Raw genomic sequence first — 20,939 nt, 5'->3', positions numbered from 1 at the left:
CCATATAGGGGTGATAGGCTCTTCATTTCTGGCCCTTACAGCAATAAGCATGTTTTCTGCTTTGCTCTCATGTGCTCCTCTATTCATTGCAGTTCTGGTATGATGTAGTTTCTTTCCGCTGTTCCTTTATTTCTTTCTTTCTTTATTTTAGGTAACTTCAGTTCATTTATGCAGAAGGAGATTTTTGAGCAACCAGAATCTGTTGTTAACACCATGAGGGGCAGAGTCAACTTTGATGACTACACTGGTAATTATGAAGACTTGTTACAGTTTTAGGTCTAGCGCTCTCCAAATGAGCCTTGTTGGGGTAGGAGCCAGATAAATAAGCTGTGTGTGTAAAAGGAAATGCCGTTACTTGGAATGGGCCTTCCACAGCAGTGACAGGAGAGGGGTAGTCTCTGCTGACTCAGGGACTCAGGTTATTATTTATGATGGGCTTGGTCATGTGGTTTTCTAGCAGAGAAAAGGTTCTCTTTACTTGGAGAACCCAGGAAACATTGAGGACCCTGAAAAGTCACATGCTATGTTTGTCTTTTGCTACGTCAACATTTTTTTAATTTCTTTTTTTTTTCCTTTTTTTTTTTTTTTTATGCTAACCTGTTGCAGTGAACTTGGGTGGGTTGAAGGATCACATCAAGGAGATCCAGCGGTGCAGACGTTTAATCCTAATTGCTTGTGGGACGAGTTATCATGCTGGAGTTGCAGTAAGTAGCTGTCTTTATTCATTTCCTTCCAAACTTTGGCTGAATTAGCTGATGATGTTTGTCCTGAGCAAGTTATGGTCTCATCAGATGCAATAGGGGAAAGTGCATTATCCAGTGGCGGGTGTTTCAAGGTGTGTAGGGTAAAAGAATCTAAATAAAAAGGGGTGTGAGTCCAGGTTGTGCTTAGTGGGACTTCTTAGAAGTTTCTTTAAGTGCCGTGGAGCTTTCAAAAATTGCACTATGTGCCTATCTGTATATTTAGGCACCAAAACCCCTTCAAAATTTTGTCCTTTAATAGAGTGCACACATCGTTTCCGAAAGCTGGACTTAATTGCTTATGGAAATTTTAGCCTTTGGAAGAAAATCTCTTCTGAGAAAATTGGCAAGGCATGTGACAGCATAGTACTGTAACACATCTCCAGAAAGTTAAAGGTCATCCTGGGCTAAGTCTGACCTTTCCCCTTGGGTTTTGCAGGCTCTGACAACAGAGTATTAAAGACATCCATCCAAATGCCATATATAATATGACAATTCTGTTTCATGCCACGCAATTTCATAAATGTTTGCAGGAACGTGGTCATGTGCAAACAACATGTAACCGTATTCTCTTGAGGCATGTTCTGATCGCAGCTTTATTGGATTGTTAGTTGGCAGCCCAGAAGTTCGGGATTGTTTCATAAAAAGAGTCCTTAGAAGTTTTTTTCCAGATAGGCTTTATGGTCATTTCAGGGTGCTTTTTCTTTTCTTCTTTTTTTTTAAACACACAGCTGCATTAACTATTTCATATGAATCAGAAAATGAAGCTGACTCTCATCTGGCAACTTCCATGTTCCAAGGGAATGCAGATCACCATCAGAGAGTCGCTCGGGCCAAAATAGGGTTTCATGTGTTTTCCTTATACTGGCTGCAGCTTTTGGGTGCTTCAGTCATTCAAAAAAGGCTTTCACCATTTATTGTGGTTAAGTTCTTCACATCCTCTTCACCCAGCTCACAGACAAACAGCTCCTGTAAATATGCTCCAGCCAGATTGAATTGAATTAATTTAATTAATATTACTCCCGTTGAGTGTAAGGTTCTGGCCTTATGGGTTTCTTTGACAGGTCATGACCAGAGTAGCCTTCCATATTGCCTTTCATATCCTATGTATGTCGAATGCAGGTCTGTTGAATGGCGTGAGGATATATTTTAATTAATCTCCATTGTGATATTGTGACTGTAACGTTTTCCAGCGCTTGACAATTTAAGGTTCCTTTTTTCTAAGGTCTTTATTGTTTAAGTGCTGTGGCACATGTAACTTCCTGACCTCTCTTTCAGACTCGGCAAGTGCTGGAAGAACTGACTGAACTGCCTGTTATGGTTGAACTTGCCAGTGACTTTTTGGACCGAAACACACCAGTCTTCAGAGATGATGTTTGCTTTTTCATCAGCCAGTCAGGTAGGAGTGTTCTTGCCCCTCACCTATCCTTCTGCTATCACTGTAACTCTAAAAACATAAATCCATTAGGTCAAACTATTGTCCGCTATTCATATTGCTTTTTATGTGCATCAGTGAAATATTGGTGCAGCGATCCAAGAAATGAAATACACTTCCTAAATCTCATTTAATCCATCTTTGTGTCAGCACGGCATTCATGCTTTGTCTAGTCAAGTTTCACATGTGGCAAAAAAGGCTTCTATCCTTTCTCTAAGGAGAATTATTTCACAGCATAATAAAACCAGAGATAGATAAAACCACCCTCTGCCTCTCAAATTCAGTAAAGATTTCTTAAATTTTCTTATCACTAATTCAGGAAGAACTATAAATATATACCAAGCCTCATCCTGAACTTATTGAAATACACAGGCACTAGGTCAGAAATTAAATGAGTGTAGAAATTGCTGTACTCCCAACATAACACCACCTTGGAACGAAGCCCAAGATAAAACAAAAGCTTAAGCTACAGAATAAGTATTGTTCTTAATGAGTCTCATGACCCTGAAATCAGATGAATGGCTTGTTTTAATATTTGTAATACAGGGAAACAGCTTTCCCTTTTTTTTAATTTTTTTTAAGCTTTTATCTAATTTTGCTGATTGCTTCTGCTAATGCAGCTTTGATTATTAAAGGAAGATCTTGAAAGGAAATAGCTTTTTTTCTTTCTGTCCCTTCACTGCGGTCTAGGGAAAAGAAACCAGGGAAAGTAAATAATTTTGATCACCATAACAGCATTATTTTCATCACAAGTATCACAGTTATTACTTTCTGGTTATGAAAATTACTAAGAATTTATTAGTTTGCCTCGACACTGTTACTTTGGAATGTCACGTAGTCGGAAAGTTTCTAGGATGTATTGGCTAGGCCTTTTCCCCTGAGTTTTAAATCTGCTGCTTTCCTCCAAGAACAAGGCTTTCCATATTCTAGCATGGTTCTTGTTCACAAGAACACTCCAAGGACCTATCTTCTTTTAAACCTGCTAATAGTCAATGAAGTAGTATCTGAACTATTGTTGCTGTTGCTTGGGAGAAGTTCAGTAGCCTTCCACTCAAAGCTCCAGGAAATTTAACTAAATACTGAGCTCAAACAAAGCTCTCACCACCAGATCTTTTGCTTTTAAAAATATGTTCTCTAGAAAGGTGAATCCTAGCGAGGGATTTCTGTGTGCCAGGATATTACAGAAAAAAGTAGAGTGTACTCGGCAAACCCTGTTTTAGTGCTTCCTGATGATGTGTCAGCTTTGCATAGAACAAAAAGGCATATCCCCTTAGCTGAATTACTTACTAAAGCATGCCAGTAACACTATACTAAATGTTCAGTTGCTTCTATTTCTAGTGCTGTCTCTGGGGCTTTGCTGTGTTTGCATCAGAACTGGAGCATCAGTGCAGTTTTGTGCTCTGAGGAATCGGCCGGTTCGGAGGTCATGAAGGGCTGATGGAGTGTTTAGACTAATTCTTATCTGTTTTCTTGAAAAAAGAAGCCCCAATTATTCAACTATGATGTCTTGACTGAGAAGCTGCTTCTGATGTAGGGCACAGCTGAGGCTTCTGAGATGCCATTTTTTAAATTTAATGTTGCTTCAAGACACTTGAGCCACACACAAGCCAGGGTATGTGACCGGCATTAGAACGGTCCTGCACTGAGACTAGCCCCATTCTAGGAGGTAATACAACACCTTTATTCTTTAGGGGAGGGGTGATATCCAGGGAATGAAACCTAAGATACTGCAGTCTTCACAAGCTACAGCAAAAAAATACAAAATTAATACATGACATAATACCCCAAATGAATACGTGCAGAAATTTTGAGTTAGAGATCTGAATTTCAGTAAGCTACTCAATGTATTTAATGGATGAGCTCTTTGAGGAACAGATTCCATCACTTGAGTTACTGTAAGAGTGGTTCGGTAGATCATTTTGAATTGATGCATACTGCAGTCTTAGAAGGTGTAGGATATTAACACCTTTGGAAAAGTGTTAAATCAAACAATTAACTATCGGGTAGTAATGCCTGCATAGTGGACTCAGATTGGATTAATAAAGCTGGGTATATGTTCAGCAATATTTTTTGCCTGGTGAATCAGTAAGAGGTAGTTTAGTTTAATTTAATTTAATTCACATTTGCAAAGCAGACCTAATTCACCATGCTTATTGAACATTATGCCAAAATTAGTGGCATTAAAAAGCATAGGGTCAATGTTTACCTTCACCAAAGCTATTTTTAAGTCTACAAATCGGGTACCAATGTCTTTGAAAGTGAGTGAGTTTGCAGAAGGTTACATTGCCCATTTCTAGTAGTTGAGTTTTCAGTGGTCCGTAGTGCAGATTAATGCAGGCTTTTAATGATTTTTTTTTTTTTTTTAAAGACCCATTTATAAACCTTACCTTCAGCATACCTGCTTTCTGCGCTATCACATATGCATCATTGCAGCATTGCCTGTAACTTGTTTTAAATTTGTACATTTATCTTTGCAGGCGAGACAGCAGATACTTTGATGGGTCTTCGGTATTGTAAGGAAAGGGGTGCCCTAACGGTGGGAATCACTAATACAGTCGGCAGTTCCATATCCAGGGAGACGGACTGCGGAGTCCATATCAACGCAGGCCCAGAGATTGGTGTTGCCAGTACAAAGGTGAGTACCAGATATATAGCCCTTGCTCTTTTGTAGTCAAATTAACTTGCTTGTGGTTGACTGCACTTGTATGTCAGCAGAAGCTCTTTTTAACCAAACGTATTGCATGGGGCTTCTCTCTTCCTTGGCATCCTTTAATATTACAAAAAAAAATCACAACTTATTTTGGAACATATATTAAAAATGCGTCAAATGAAGCTACTGAACATTTCTACAGACAGCTAAACAGAAGGCTTCGGAGGAATTATTTTGAATATTGAAGTCAGAATTGTAGGAATTGGTTCCCTCTTTGATGCAATAAATAACCTTAAGTAAGGAAGAAACCTTTTATTATAACCTGCTTCACTCTCAATAAAAGTGGCTGAACACAAAAAAGACGTAATTTTCATCTTTGGATGGATGGTCCTATAAGTTATATGCATTGAAACACTGTCACTGCTAGAAAGTGAAACTTTGTTAAAGGAATTCTTTTAAAGAAGATGACTTTGCTATGTTGTGCAATGAAGACGTTTTGCACTGCAGGTAAATGATATGACCATTTTGTTGGAGGGTGTCAGGCTGCTGGATAAACTTCCAGGGGATTTGGGGATTAATGGCAAAAGTACAACTGTATTCATGAATGGAAATATGTAGCTACCTTGAAAGCAAAGTGGGGAAACCTTGTTGCTACTTGTGTGGTTTATAATCCTCTTGCTTTCTTCCAAGGCTTTTGCTGCACCTAAAAAGTACACCAGTATGAAAAAGAAAAGGATCCAGCAGAATCTTATTTTTTATTTAAAATGTGCAAACTTAATAATTCTTGACATGTACAGTTCTGGGGCCGGATTCTCCACCCTAACATTAAGAGTAGTCATTCAACTGGATGGAGTTATACCAGCATAAGTAACAGGAGAATCTGTCTCCGATTAAAATAGTAACAAAGCCAAACCTATACAAATCCCCCATAATTAAGACTTTCCAGGCACCTTTTCGGTGCTTTCCTAAGAGGTCAGAGAAGCAAGAGTAATCCCTGACTAGCAAGTTTTCCTCACCATAGCAAGTCTTGCAGTATATCGTAAATATTAGAGTTCTGGACCAAATGGCACCAGATCTGTTCACTCCATTTAATTCCCTGTCTGTTCAAATCAAAGGGTGTTTGGCTTCAGTGCCTCAAATCACAAGTGCTAAGAAGTATTAAAAGGTAACGGGTAGTTTCTGCAGTGTGGAATTAGGCAGGCCTTACGCATGCACACTGCTTATACCTTGACTTTTGTAGATGCTTCCAGTATACGTGTAACTCCTTGGCATCTTGCCCGACCCCTGAGGTTGGTCTTGGGACATAGCACTGACCTAGTGCCACGCTCCTTCATCCCAGCATGCTCCACATTCATTCTTGCAGATGTTTTAAAAAAAATAAAGGCAAACATTTATATTTTGAATACAAAAGATTAGAGAGAGGCCAGGATTTCGGCAACAGATGGAGAAAGGCAAGGTCATTAGTTTGCCATTGCTGTTCCGGCTGATTCGGGGCAAGGGAGGGTGCCAGGGTGTTGGGACAGCGTATGAAAACTGCCCGCAGACATGTTTCCTCCAGCATGCTTCAGTTGTGGTGCAGTTCTGAGGCCAGATGAGGCGAGCAGACTTCTGTACTGTTCAGATGAGTGAGAGTAACCCCATGTTGAAAGCAACTCTGCTAATGGCTCGGTAATCTGAATTCCAAAATAAGGGCAGACTTGAAGAGCAGTAATTTTATGGAATACAGAAAATGATATTTTTGAAAAATGCAGAGATGTCCACTAAATATGGAGTCCGATTTCCTTGGCTACAGCCTCTGGCTACATGCATGGTATAGCATAAAATTTGCTTTGCAGCAATTCATTCAAGTGGAGTGCTTCTGCACAGAGAAATCTGCTTTGATTTAGTTAGGTTCTGGGAGAGATGATGTCAATCTGTTAGATGAATTCAGCCAAAAACCACATTTGAGTTTAACAGTTCATTGGGGAATTTGGTCATGGAAAAATCATGATTCTTGCAAAAAGTCTGGAGCGAGCTGTGTTTGTTCCTGGATTCTGTTTACCTTGACAACTTTATAGTTTGTAGGTCACACAGAGACTTACCTGTATGTGCTGTAATTTAAATGTGAGGTCTTAAATTACTGATTGGCCCGTGAGCCCCAGGAATTGCTCTGAATTTCTATGAAACTCCACTTCGAGAATGTAGGGACCCAAAAGGAAATTCTGGCTGTCGAAAGGAAAAAATCCAGGCAGTATTCACGTTGCTGTTCTGTATTAATGCCGTTGACTTTCAAACTTGAGCTGTATGCTACCAAGGGCATGTGCAATATATCCGATTGCCTTGTTTGCATGACTGAAGGTTTTCTGGACTCTTTGAATTCTCCATAAACCTTCTGCAGTAACTTTGGCCATAAATTTGTGTTTTCCTTAAACAGTGGCAGACAATTAGAAAGGTTACAGAGCTGTGCTTTTCCTATAGGCTGACTGTAGTTTTTAATGCATTTCTTGATATTTGCTTTACAGGGTTTGAATCCCTGTCTAGCAAAATGTCACAGGCCAACTTGTTAAAAACTTGATATTTTCTGTAATTGTGTTGAGTCTTCCTTTCAAGGATTTTTACAGCACCTCTGATTTAAATCTAGCAAGAGCCATGTTTTACACTAGTCTTATAGATGCTTGTTTAGGGTAATTGTTTAGGTTGAAAGCTTGCCTTCATTTGAGTTCATTTGCTTTGTTCATTTGTGCAGATGTACACAGTTTTTAGCTTTGGTTTCCCCTGCAGCCAGAAATGCAAGTTGCTGTGGTCCTGTTGGACTCAAAGCATGTACAAATATAGTACAGCCCAAGAAGGGTAAAAAGGTGAGAATCTGCATTTTGCTGGCTGGTATCCCCATTGTAGGGTGAACCGGACTAAACACCTTCCATGAACAGGGCTTTTTATTTTATGCGATCAATTTTAAATAGTGAAAAACTGTGAGGTCAGTTTAATTCACTGCTTTCTACAAGTAATTTCCACATGAGGAAAAATGTCCAATCCAGCTATTTCATTGAAGGTACCTGGATGAAAATCAGATCCAAAGTACTTGTCTAAAATGCTGACTTTCAGCATTTTTCTCACTGTGTTGCAGCTTTTGAGTGTGCTGGTTTTTTTTACATGGGTGTATCAAAATACATGCTTACTCCATCACTTAACTGCTTTGCAAGTGTTAGAGTGTAGCTGTTGATTCAGAGCAGTGTGGAGATGCCTATATGCCTACTTGCTTTCCATTGCACTTGTCTGCAGCAGCCCTGTTTCCATCTGCAGTGATTTTGGCTACTGATTGTAATACAGCTGGTTTTTGCCTCTTACATTTATTTAACTTAGTGAGTAAACAAAGGTAGAGAGAATCGGCTGCCAACAAGAAGGGGGATACTACTGAAAATATTACTCTGCAGGTCCAACATGTGGCACTCCTGGGGTCGGATGCTGCAGAATAAGGGTGATGGTGATCGGTTCTCTGTTTATCACGCGCTTGATTTACTGCATTTCTGAACACCGAACTTGTGCTCGTTACCTCGGCCGGCTTCAAATGCAGTTGTGCTTGCTTCGGCATGGGCCTACATTCACACAGATGCCTTGCACTTTTCATTCTTATGTTTCCATGTTGAATTGGAACTAAAATGGTAGTGCAGCAGCACGGAATTGCTCTCATGACTTTTTAAAGGCAAATCTAAGCGCTGCCTGAGTGAAAAGCAACTTCACAGGGAAACTTCAAACCTTTCCAGCAAAAAAAAGAAAAAAAACGTACCTCCTCCACCATTTAATCTGCCCATTAAAAACTAGACATGGAAACCACAAAACAGTTGTATTTTTCCCTCCAACATCTGTTGCTGACATCACAGTCTCATACCACAACACAGGCAAGGCTATCTAAAGTCTGATAGTCTCCAGCTGTTGCACAGTCTCCCTTTAATAATGGCAGTATGAAAATAACTGTCTCTGGTGATTTGGCAGCCTTAAGATACTGCTTGAACCATCCCCCACCCCCTTTTTTATTAAATCTCAAATGTTTAGGTTTAGCTTGGATACTCGGCTTCATCTAAATTCCCTTTCACGTGGACCATATAAATGGACCTAATCTCTAAGGCTCCTTTGAAAATCCCAGCCATTAATCGCAGCCCACTTTGTCAAGGTTGCAGCGTGCTTTGGAATAACCTGTATCAATGCAAAGTGCTCTAGAAATAAAGGTGCATCCGCTTCCATACTTTTAACATTGGACTCTGAGGGCTTCTCGTGCTTAAAACTGAGTAATCCCGATAGTTGTGGAGCAACATTACGAATCAAGGCTTGTGTCCGTGTACTGTTGTGTGGTATTGAATGTGATGGCACTTATCTTCCTCCTCTCTCTCCTTCCTAGGCCTACACTAGCCAGTTTGTTTCTTTAGTGATGTTTGCCCTCATGATGTGTGACGACAGGATTTCTATGCAAGAAAGGCGCAAAGAAATAATGAGAGGTCTGAAAGGACTGCCAGGTATGGGTCACGTTGGTCAGCACTGTTCCCTTTGCTCTGTTCTTGCAGGGGTGTTCCTGTCTGCAGAGGGCCAGCACGAGATCCATTATTTGAAACGAGCCAGACTGGGTGGACTCTTTTGACTCTAAATGTGCCTGTCGTTTTTACCCTGTGAACAAAAGATGCAGTATCTTTGTTAAGGATTTAAGGCCAGGATGAAATTGTGGACAGAGGACAGGGTAGATTGTGTGGCACTTGCCCATTGTAGGCTGAACTTTTTGGACTTGGTGTTTTTTGTGCAGAGGGGGCTTGGCAACCAAAATGATCGGGCATGGAGCAGTTGACATACCAGGAGAGACTGAAATGGTTAGGACTCTTCAGGTTGACAGGAGAAGGCTGAAATGGGGTATAATAGAGGGCTATAAAATCATGAAGGGGGTGGACTGGCTGAGCGAGGGACTGTTCACCAAGTACCAGAATACTAGAACAAGGGAGCACCTGCTGTTAGTAGTAGGTGGCAGATTAAAACTAACAAGAGAAAGTACTTTTTAATGCAACATACAATTAACTTGTGGAGTTCATTGCCACAGGAGGTGGTAGAAGCAGGCAGCATAGGCAGATTCAGGGAGGAGATCTATTAATAGCTGTTGAACAAAATGCTTGAAGATGTTTCCTCTGGCATCAAAGCCCTGGCTGGGATGATCTAGTTGGGAATGACCCTGCTTTCAGCAGGGGGTTGGACTAGATGACCTCCTGAGGTCACTCCCAACACTAATTTTCTGTGCTTCTATGATTCTGTCTCTAAACCTAGAATTGGGGATTGGTGGCACTGAATAGAGGATAGGTCCCTCTAGAGATCGTTCTCTGTATAGCATCCGCTTCTGCCACTGTTGCATCATTGGTCTGACCCTGTATGGCGCTGCTTAGGTTCTTATACATGAGATTACAGAGGTCATTTACTGAGCTCAGCAGTGGGAGTTGATGGTTCCAGGCGCAGACAAACGTGTTATCCTTCAATGAGAAAACAGGAGGGTTTGTACCAAGCCCAAATCTATTTGGGGGGGAAGCATTAAATAAAGACTTACCTCTTTGCCTCTTCCTCTTAGACTTGATTAAAGAAGTGCTGAGCATGGATGATGAGATCCAGAAACTGGCAACAGAGCTTTACCACCAGAAGTCTGTTCTGATCATGGGTCGTGGTTATCACTATGCAACATGTCTGGAGGGGGCTTTGGTAAGGAAACTCTTTATTTGAAACTGGGCTTGACTGGTAGCAGGGGTGATGTGTAGGGGGTGCACCCCCCCCCTCCTCCCTCCCACCTTTTGCTGCTGACCTTGCCAGCGGCACCTGTAGGAGCTTCCAGCTTACGGCTGCCACCCCCAGTGCAGCCGTGCCTCACCCCAGCCACTGGGGGCACGCACCATTCGTGACTGGTGAGGTTGGATGGTAAACTCAAACCCTCCAGCACTGAGCTTGGCTCTGAGGTGTCCTGAATTTCCTCAGCTTGTAAACTTTTTCTTTAAAAAAAACAACTACCAGATGTGACGTTCCCCAAAACAGCTCTGGAGTAGCTGATATGTAGGTGAAATGTCTGTTTTGTTTTCTGTACATAGTATTTAAGATGAACTCTAAGTAGGGCACTTTGCAAACCATGTAACCCACTGTCTTAATAGATGTGTACTGTAACCATTTTAAACGTACACCTGTTGCTTGCATATTAACTTTGATTAGACTTCTGGAGTTAAAATAATAAAAAGAGCAAAGCCCTCCATAGGCTGGAGCAGTTTCTAGTTGTTCCACAAGCATGTTTCTGGTACATACTCATCTTACATTTGGATCTGTGCAGACATGCTATGCGTTACCCCAAACCGGAGAGTTGTGGGTAGATCTGGGGGTAGAGACCCAAGCGTATTGGTGGCCTGTTTCTTGAGCTAGGACCACAGCTTTAAACTTCATCCAGGCTTCCCACCTCCACATGTTGACTTGTGCCAACAGCAAATTTGAGAGGGAATTGAAAAGGTAAGGGCCTTCTTCAGATCCTTGCTCATTCTAAGGAAGAGTGATTTAAATAGCTGATCCACCCTGGTGGCAAAAAAACATCATCACTGCAGGGGAAGTAACTCTATCAATATTTTTCCTGTGCAGAAAATTAAGGAAATCACCTACATGCATTCAGAAGGGATATTGGCTGGTGAGCTGAAGCATGGTCCCTTGGCACTGGTGGACAAATTGATGCCAGTTATCATGATTATCATGCGGGACCATACATATGCCAAGTGCCAGAATGCTCTCCAGCAGGTTATTGCACGGCAGGTAAGTTAGAGCCACATTTTCTTTGTATCCATCCTCAGAGTCTGGAAGTTAAAATAGATTCCTTCACTGGTAAAGTATTAGGAAATGCTAAGACGTGTGGGATGGGCCAGTGGCATTGTGGGCAGTGCTGTAGTGCAGATGAGGGTAGTGATTTCAATGAGTCTTTCAAACCTTTTCTTTCATATTCAGCTCAGGTGAACTTTGAGGCCACTGAACCGCTGTTAGATGGACACTGTCCATTTAGCAAAGTAAACTCGGTGGGCTTTTAAACCACCTTTTGTTCATCTTACATTAAAGATGATGCTGTTAATCACAATTTTAAGGAGTCCCAGACAAAATTATGCATCAACTGCTGTGAACAAAAGCTGTTGTAAATATTTAATTCAATAGCTGGTGAAGCCCAGAGCTTACACACACGTTTATATTTTATAGAGACTTTTTCTCTAGCTAGAGCAGGGGTGGGCAGAATAAGGCCCGCGAGGCCATTCTATCTGGCCCGTGGAGCTCCTAAAAAAAATTTTTTTAAATGTAGAAAGTTAATATTTTTCTGCCCTTGGTTCCCATCAAAAATGTTCCTTGCTTGCCATGTGGCCGGTGCCCCATGCTGCAGCCATTCACAGCCCACCCAGGACTGCCTGTGCCTGTTCCACACAGCCCCGTGTGGGCTGCGAGCGCTGGCCATGGGGTAAGCGAGGGGCCGCTTTTCCCTATACTCAGCACCAGCTTCTACCTTGCTGGAAAACAGGGAGTCGGGGCTGTGCGCTGCCCCCCGCCTGTATGACACGGCTGGGGGGCACTGGGTGTGAGTGGGTGGGGAGCCAGTGGGAGCACGGGGCCCACACTGGTGCCCCGGGGCCAGTGCCGGCAGGTCCAAGAGCAGGGTGGCAGGAGCACAGGGTCCCAGCCGGCAGGGGCTCTGGAGCTGGGCCAGCTCCCCACTCCCTGCTGGTGCAGCCCAGCCCAGCCCCACAGACCCCTGCCAGCCTGCGCCCTGCTTTGGGCCCCACCAGTGCTGGCCCTGGGACATTGGTCCCAAGATAGTGACCAGGGGGTGGGGCATCTGTTAAGGGGAGGGGCTACTCGTGCAACCTTCGACAGCCTGCCAGAACTGGGTAAGCGGCCCTCCACCCGAAATAATTGCCCACCCTTGAGCTACAGCATAAAAATATAAATTTAAAACTGATGTTTTTCTGACTTCAGTTAGTTCAGCCAGAATAGCATGAGTAGTATAAGATAGTTTAACATTTTAGACATTTCTCAACTTATGTCATATGAAAACTATCCACTTCCATCAGGGCTTTGAGAAGTGACGTGCTGTTGCCGACTGAAACATTTTAATACTTGAATGTTGTTCAGAGTCCTGTAAGGAAATTCACTGGTAAAAAGGCAAGAGTAACAGACCCATGGTTTAGGCTTAAGCCTTCAACACAGTATCTTAGGGTCACAGTACTCTAAGTGACTGCTGTGTTGTTTAGAAATTAAGTGAAATATTTGCTATACAAACAAGCAGAACTCTTGGTTCCAAAATGATACCTTTTATTAGACCAACTGGAATAAAAGGTATTGTTTTGGAACCAAGAGTTCTAGTTTTTTGTATGTCTTTTTGTCTCGGACCAACACGGCTACCAAGGACACCCGTGAAATATATGCAGGATTTGGACAAATAAATATTTGGCCCTTGTCAGTCTTTCCTGATTATGGTTTCTCTGCTTGCTGATGCATATCTTTCTTCCAGGGAAGGCCCGTGGTCATTTGTGATAAGGAAGATATAGAGACAATTAAGAATAATAAGAGGACAATCAAAGTTCCCCATTCTGTGGATTGTCTGCAGGGGATCCTGAGTGTTATCCCTCTGCAGCTCCTGGCTTTCCATCTTGCAGTGCTCAGAGGCTATGATGTAAGTACTCTATTAGCTCTGCCCCCTTCCATACTGTACTTACTGTGGAGAGGACAGGAAGAGATCTTTGTTATGCTGAACAGAAAGCTGTGCTCTAATAAGGCCTTAATAGGGACATCAACATAATGAAGATTAGGTCACTGGGGAGCCCACCCTAGAGGAAAAGTGCATGCCTTAGCTCCATCAGAGACCAAAAACGTCCTCTGTAGGTAGTATTGAGTAGTCCTTCCTGGTCATAATGCTTTATACAGCCTTGGTAAAAGGTTCTGCCCTTCTTCCTAAAAGCTGACTTAGTGATGCCAGACTGAGGCAAAGGTTATGACTTATTAAAGGTCACACACTGTCTCATAAATTGTCATTTTGGCTCCTAGGAAGACAAATATTTTAATCTGAGCCTATGAGTCCCAGAGCACAAGAAGCCGTCGTGCATTTTTGTGGGGGGGGGGGGGGGGGGGGGTTGCGCAAAAGTGGAAAACCTAAACAGCCTTGCCAGGACATTCCAGTCACTTTCAGATGTCTCCCTTTTAATGGCTCTTAGGAAGTATAAAATGTCGATGCCTACCTTCCTGTTCACAAATTCCATGTTTTATCTCTTTGCAGGTTGATTTTCCAAGAAATCTGGCCAAATCTGTAACGGTAGAATAAAAGTTCATCTGAATGTTAGGGGCATGGGGAAGGGAACGAGAGACTCTTTTGGTACCAAAATACTTTGTTTTTTCCGAATCCCCTAGGTCGCATCTCATTTTGTTAAATCGTTGTTTGTGTAGGAGATGATCATAATTCTTTTGCATTTGGTGATTGTCAAATAGATTCCACGTGCTATGGCCATAGCTGTGTTCTGTTGAATGACACCTCACAAAGGGGGGTGTTGAATTATTTTCTTTGATAAATGCCCTGTCATGTAGTTGAGGGTCCCCCAGTTTACTTTTGAGATAATTGAGCTGTATTTGTTATTCAGTGTGGTTTGCTCATATCATTGAAGAGATACCGTTATATGAAGTAATTGTAGTGCTTTCAGGCCATGAGGGCAGGTCCTGGTATATGAAATTAGATTTGGCATCATGATGACTTGCGAGTAGCCAGGGATTATAAAAAGCTTGGGTCAGATTCTGACTCCTTTACACTGGGGAACTCCACAGAAAGGTTGTTCTCTCCTCTGAAATCTGTCGGTAAACTTGCTCCAAGTAGCCTCAGCAGGATCTTGCCTGTGCTTTAGCTTCTGACAGTCCTTTCAGACAGCGGGCCAAAATCTACTCTTACACCTGCACATGTGGAGTTGAGGCTGAACCTCAGTGCAAGTGAGAGCAGCATCTGACCCAGTCCTTGCATAGTTAGCAAAGTGAAAAGAAACCCTGAGAGCCTGTTGTGCAGCAATCACAAAACTATACATTCCCCAGGCTGTCAAGGAACTCTTGACCCCTCACCCCCAACGCAAGTATTGCAACACTAAAACACCCAGCATTTGGGTACTGGTTTGATTACAAGCAACCCTGGGTTTGAACACCTGCAAGACCTTTCCTCTGTGAACAGGATCCTGCTTTGAGCATCCCTGCTTTCACTCTGCCAGGTGGGTACACAACCAGAGGGATGACACTAACTGTGCACACAGAACTGTGCACGTGTCAACTGCTACATTAGAGCAGTTGCAGGTAACACATGCATGCCCCTTGGTTTCATTTGAGCTGCTTACTCTTAATTTCTCGGTTTGGGGGGGGAGAGGGGTGTAGCAGATAGCTACAGGGGCATGTGTGGCTTTGTTTCTAAAATGTTGGTGTTTGATAGTAGTTTACAGCTGGGGCAGGGAGCCAGAAGATTTCGTGGACAAGACTCCAAAAAATATTATGAGAGGGATTTCTCTCATAATTGAATTAAATTAAATTAAGAGTTGTAATTGAAACTAGAGGCAAATGTTCAGCACCTTGATTTTTAGAAATGCAAGTCATTCAGGGACAGTAAATGTCACCTGATGGAAAGGGGTGAAATTCATACCATATTTGGTGCGTTTGAGCTATATTGTTATGCACAAGGCTAACACTTTAAAAAAAACAACCAAACAAACCCCATAGTACTTCAAGACCTGCAGTCAAGCTTACTGCTGAGCAGTTGAGGTAACTTTGGCTCCATAGTAGTAAGTTTGCAGGGCTAATTGTCTAACATGCACTGTTTTGACATGTAGACTTCTACTTGATCAGGAAGACTGTCCACTGCTTTTAAGGACTTGGTTTTCTTTCAGCAAGCATGCTGTCAGCTATTGTAAAATCCTGGCTTGTACAATAGACAAGTCCTCCCAACTGTGTCTGCTCCAATTCTTTCTAATCAATGTTAAATATCTAATATATGTGACTTAAGTACAAAACCATTCTGGATTTATTTATGGCGTAATTTTTCCTGTTAGCAAAAACTTTGGGAAAGCAGGTTTCACAAAACCAGTATGGAACTGGACTCTGTGTGCTGAGACTTGGTAATGACTTGTATTTAAGCCATTAATTTCAAATGCAAATTATGTGCTTAGAAGTGCAGTAGTAAATATAGTAGTTTAATGCCTACAATATTTGCTTAGGAAAGGCTAATTAACTGCTGCTTCCATCTCTGCTTTATGTGAAAAGTGAAAGACTTGTTTGTCTGCAAGAATTTAATGATAAGGAGACAGTAGTAAACATTCTTTGCTAAAATTTGCACAGCTCATTGAAATGTAGGTCTTTCATTCTTCCAGCTGGAAGATTTGACTTGTTTCTGCTCTTCTCAGTTCATGACCTTCTCCCCTCCTCTGTAAAATAAAAATGTCACCCTGTAACCCTGTGAGAACAGAAGTAAAGGGCCCTGGCCAAGGTATAGGGAGGGTTTTCCCCAGGGTTGAAGGAACTGCAGGATCAAAGCCCATTGCATTGATTCTGTTGTGAATGAGATCTTTGAGGTGAGGGGGCTTCCGGCATAGTTTTATGTCCATTGTTTCTGATTTTTGAGATCTCTGCCATCAGCTTAATAGAAGCCGACATGGCTTGCTTTACAGTTTGGATGCTTTATTGTCTGATGCTGTCAGGTAGGCTAGTGAATGAGATTGGAATTCTAGGCAAATAAACTGTCTGGAAAGATCAAGTACTTAAAATCCAACTTTGAACAAGTTAGCTACCAGTACAAAATGTGTGCAAAGGACCAAAGAGCCAAGAGAGTATGGTAGAGGTGTAGGTGTGACACTTGGCACCTGCTGTTAAAATGAACGAGCTGCTCTGTGTTGCTATTAAAGGTATTACCCTGTAAGCTTAGGACATAGAACTAGCATTTGCTGGAAATGAATAATGCCCAAATCGGCGGTAGCAGCTTAAGGCAGTGAGCATTGCTAAGCGTCCGAAAGTCAGCTTGCCAAAACTAGTCATGACTTAAGCTACTTGCAAATAAGAAATAGCTTGTTAAATGTTGTAATGCATTATAAAGGTGGGATGCTTCACATCCAAGACTGCTTTGGAATATAGGTGCACTTAAAAGATTTCCTGCCATGCCTAAGCATCTTGGTACTGCTGTTAATTGCCATCCCTGGGTCCAGAAGTTACCTTTCCGTACAGTGTTTTTTGTTTTTTTGTCTAGGTGTGTTGCTTTTTTGATGAATGAATGTTACTTTTTACTCTGGACTATTTGTTTTCATGAGATTCCACAGAAACAATTGAGTGTCTTGTGATATTTATTAATGGCTTGTAGGTCTCCCCTTCTACCACAAATGTTTAGCTGACTGAGCCACTGAATTCATTCCTTCTGAACTGACTGAAAAAGGCAGTTGCTTCATCTCTGCAGTAGAGCCCCACCTGAACAAGATAGCAATGCAGGCTATTACTGGGTGCTTAGCAGTCATCCTCTGTGCTCTCTTGTATAGTAGCCATTTTGCTAATAAGATAGTTTATGTTCTGTTTTCTTTTAGTATCTCACCTCTTATTTGTGGGGACAGGCATCTGTAATCAAGACATCCCTCCTGCCTGCTTCCACATGCAGGAGAGGAGAAAAAGTTATGTAAAAAACAAATGCATACACCCAAGTAATAAAAAGCCTTATTGAAAAATAGGCCCAGGTACATTCCTGGCTTCCCACTTCTTGTACAAGTCTTCAGGTATTAGTGTGCGCGACAGCCCCATACTGGATGTGGCATAAGGCCTGGTAGACTTGCACTTTCACTGGTGCAATCTGCAGAGTTGACAAAGCAGTAAAGCTGCACATTTGAAGTTGGAGAAAATCAGAGCTAAATTCCTGTACTACCCTGGCAATCACTAGTCATGGAGCTAATGCAGCCTAGTCACTTGTTGGATGACTCAAGGCTGACCTTAATAGATTGTTAGGATGGTTTTCTAGGCTGCAGGTAGCAAAGGCATGTCCTGTCTATTTAACCTTTTCCCTCCTCTAGAAGCTGTCTGCTACTGACCAGATCAGACATGGGACACAAGAGATGAAAGAGACTGTCAATGCAATAAAGCCCCAGAAGCAGGTGTGAACACTTTGCTGTGGCTTGGTTGAAATAGCCACAGTTGCTGGAAGTTGGCACCTGTTGCAGGAACAAAGGAATTTAGAAAGGATGATTGTTACCATTGCTTCCCTTGTACATAGCTAGTCTGCTTGGTTTATGGGAACCATGCCATACCTTGTTTCCTGTATTTGGTTTTGTCTCTTGCTCCTTTTTTATCTCGCCATTTGAATTAAATGAAGTGCCCAACATTCAAGCAACAGAGTGGCTGTCTTGAGTTAAATCCAACTTACCTTGTGGGGAACCCAGGAAAGCTCTCCCTTTTAGGCATTCCTCCTTGTCTTCCCAGTGCTAGGGTAATTTTGTGGGCCACCCCAAAGTGCCCTGTGGTCATCTGCCTCCAGTGGTCACTCAAAGGCTGGCTTTTAGCTCAGGGCTGGCCCTGCCTCCCCAGGCTCGAGCCCAGTCACAGTAAGCCTCTAACATCATGTGGTCCTGACCCCCAGCCAATAGACAGCAGACTTGTGAACAAACTTGTTCACTTCCCACAAACACCAGTCAGCTTCCTTCAGGCAGCAGGCCCACTTATCAGCCAGAAGACCATTCTACATCAGCCCCATTTCAGTTTACCAAAGCTGATCCACACTCCTCGAAACAGAATAAGGCTGATAACAGCATCTGTAACTTCTAATAGCCATGCAGCTACACACAGATGACTTCAGAAAGCTTGTTGGATGCAGACCTTGCCTCTAGCCCCCCAAGCCCAATTACTGGTTGGCCTCCTTTCATGCTACAACTGAGAAGACTCAGATCCTCCTCCTCCTCCTCAACATAATTGACCATCTCCTATGGCCACTAACAGGACTTGGCACACCCGTTAAACACAGGGCATACAGTTCCCACCCCATATGCAGATTGGGAAGCCTTGCTGGGACACCATATTAAATTGCTTTTGAAGCATTCTTTGGTGCTTGTGCTGGACTTAACATCTAAACCCCCTCACACACCTCTTAGACGGACAGACTGAGAAAAAGCCACAGGATGGGAAGTAGCTGCAGTCTACATAAGACAGGAACACTGCTGGGAACAGAACCCAGGTCCTTCTGATTCCAAGTCCTGGACCCATCTGCTCAGGCCACAACCCGCTAGTCACTAGGGGTGGGTCAGGACCTAGTAGGAAGTAGCTGCAAGGAAGACTGTGGGCCAAGATCCTGCAAGACCCTCATGGGTGCAGTGATTTCTAGGGAACCCCACCCCACCCCATATAGGCAAAGGCTCCTGGAGCCAGATATTTAAGGGTACTTAGGCACAAACAGAAGTGCAGGAGTTAGCTGAGCACTGAGGCACCATCCTGTCCCCTCCCATGGGTGTTAGGCAACCACTGACTTTTATGAACCTCACTTCATGGCTAAATACCTTAAACATCTGGCCTCTGCTGTGCCAAAACAATACCCAAAACCATGGCACTCAGTGCCATGGCAAGAGGAAGGGGGAGGTTATCTTCAAATACTCTCCACACTAGCCTCCATGTTCATGCAGGTTTCTCTTGCAGCACCAAAAACATATTCATGCCTGTACTGGAGAGACATGGTCTTGACATCAGCAACCACCTCTGTTGGATGGCTTTTTGCAAACTCAGTTGCACGCATTGATCTAACTCAGGGGTGGGCAATTATTTTGGGCAGAGGGCCGCATGACAGGGAGCCCAGGGCAGATAAATATTAAATTTTCTAAATTTTTTAGGGGCCTCGCGGGCCAGATAGAATGGCCTGGCGGGCCGCATCCAGCCCCCGGGCCGCATTTTGCCCACCCCGATCTAACTCCAGCTGGAGCCACATGGCTGCGCACTGCCCTGTGTTCCCGTTGTTGGTGAGTTCTCAGTGAGGCAGAACACAGCTCCCCTAGCTCTGGTAACTGCTTACATAGAAAATGCACTGAATGCAGCTAACAGCCCAGCAGCTGGCAACAGCGAGCCAGGCCTGTACAAACCCAATGCTGCTCACGCTGTGAGAATGTACACCAGACTGCTATTGGCACTCTCCCAGCTACACGGGGGGGAGGGAGCCAGCCAGCTGCCGCACACACACACGATGGGGGTTTCCATTCAATCTCTCTTCCCTCTTACGGTATGATTTCAAGTCTGGAAAGCAAAAGTGGGTGCTGGACAATTATGGCACCCCATACGCATATGTCAGATGCCCAGAACAGGAGGGGAGGGTTTTGGCTTCCACGGTTTCAAGTGAAGAAGACTGCAGGTGTGGTAAGCATGGGGGATTTCCACTGTTTGCGCACACACCACCTATTGATAAAGCCCCTCTCACCTCTTGGTATCCAACAGCGAGGGCTGGGGTAGACAAGCCCCACTTCACCTGGGCTTAGAACTGGTAAGAAAACTCGCCCCTGCAACCCTCACCTCCCCACACTCACTCTGAAAAGCTTAAAAGGGAAAGAAAAGGAAGCCAGGAGAATGCTCCGATTTTACAAGACACCTCTCTACCTCTTCCAGGGAAGCTAACGGACACTGCAAAATCAACATCCAAGTTAAAAAAAAACAACCCCAAAAAACCTGCTGCTGGGTACTGCTGCTGTAGAGAACAGAGAAGGAGATGGGGTAGCCCTCCTAGTAGTCCTGCCCTTGAGGAGTAGCTCCCTGAAGCATGGCAGTAGCTTGTCACCATCCCACTGCACGTTGGTGGCAGCCTAAGAAGGGCTGGCTGTATTCAGAGCGGTCCTCATCTACTGCACGCAATTGCCCTCTCTCAGTAGAGGATGCCACAGATCATCCTATTTGGAGCATCCAAACTGAAGGAAACGAGCAGATTTATCCTCAACACCACCCCCCTCACCATGCAACACAAGCAGCAGCCTCACACTACAGACCGACAAAGTGGTGAGGGGGCAGCAGCTTCAGAAAAGCTCCTGTGCAAGCAAGATGTTTAACTCTCACTGAAAGGCCCCGAGACCTAGGCATCATTTCCAAAGCCCCTAAA

General features: G+C 43.3%; 1 protein-coding gene and 1 long non-coding RNA gene across 3 annotated transcripts in view; one reads left to right on the top strand and one right to left on the bottom strand.

Annotated features, from left to right (window-relative positions):
• GFPT1 (glutamine--fructose-6-phosphate transaminase 1) overlaps positions 1-18,205 on the top strand; it is a 52,095-nt gene extending 33,890 nt beyond the window's left edge. For both annotated transcript variants that reach the window (XM_014609789.3, XM_014609787.3), the window contains 9 exons: positions 152-247; positions 607-704; positions 2,019-2,139; positions 4,653-4,810; positions 9,201-9,315; positions 10,401-10,528; positions 11,441-11,608; positions 13,344-13,505; positions 14,106-18,205. In XM_014609789.3, the coding sequence (XP_014465275.1) occupies positions 152-247; positions 607-704; positions 2,019-2,139; positions 4,653-4,810; positions 9,201-9,315; positions 10,401-10,528; positions 11,441-11,608; positions 13,344-13,505; positions 14,106-14,150 (1,091 nt within the window). In that variant the 3' untranslated portion in view covers positions 14,151-18,205. The remainder of the gene's footprint in view (positions 1-151; positions 248-606; positions 705-2,018; positions 2,140-4,652; positions 4,811-9,200; positions 9,316-10,400; positions 10,529-11,440; positions 11,609-13,343; positions 13,506-14,105) is intronic.
• On the bottom strand, positions 248-9,203 carry LOC132251362 (uncharacterized). The gene is made up of 2 exons (XR_009463335.1): positions 5,448-9,203; positions 248-4,942 (listed from the first exon to the last, which is right to left on the bottom strand). It is a non-coding gene; the product is annotated as an uncharacterized LOC132251362 (long non-coding RNA).
• Positions 18,206-20,939: the final 2,734 nt, after the last annotated feature.

This window comes from Alligator mississippiensis, chromosome 7 (assembly GCF_030867095.1).
Source record: "Alligator mississippiensis isolate rAllMis1 chromosome 7, rAllMis1, whole genome shotgun sequence".
Lineage (NCBI taxonomy): Eukaryota > Metazoa > Chordata > Crocodylia > Alligatoridae > Alligator > Alligator mississippiensis.
This window is presented reverse-complemented; position numbering and strand designations above follow the sequence as displayed.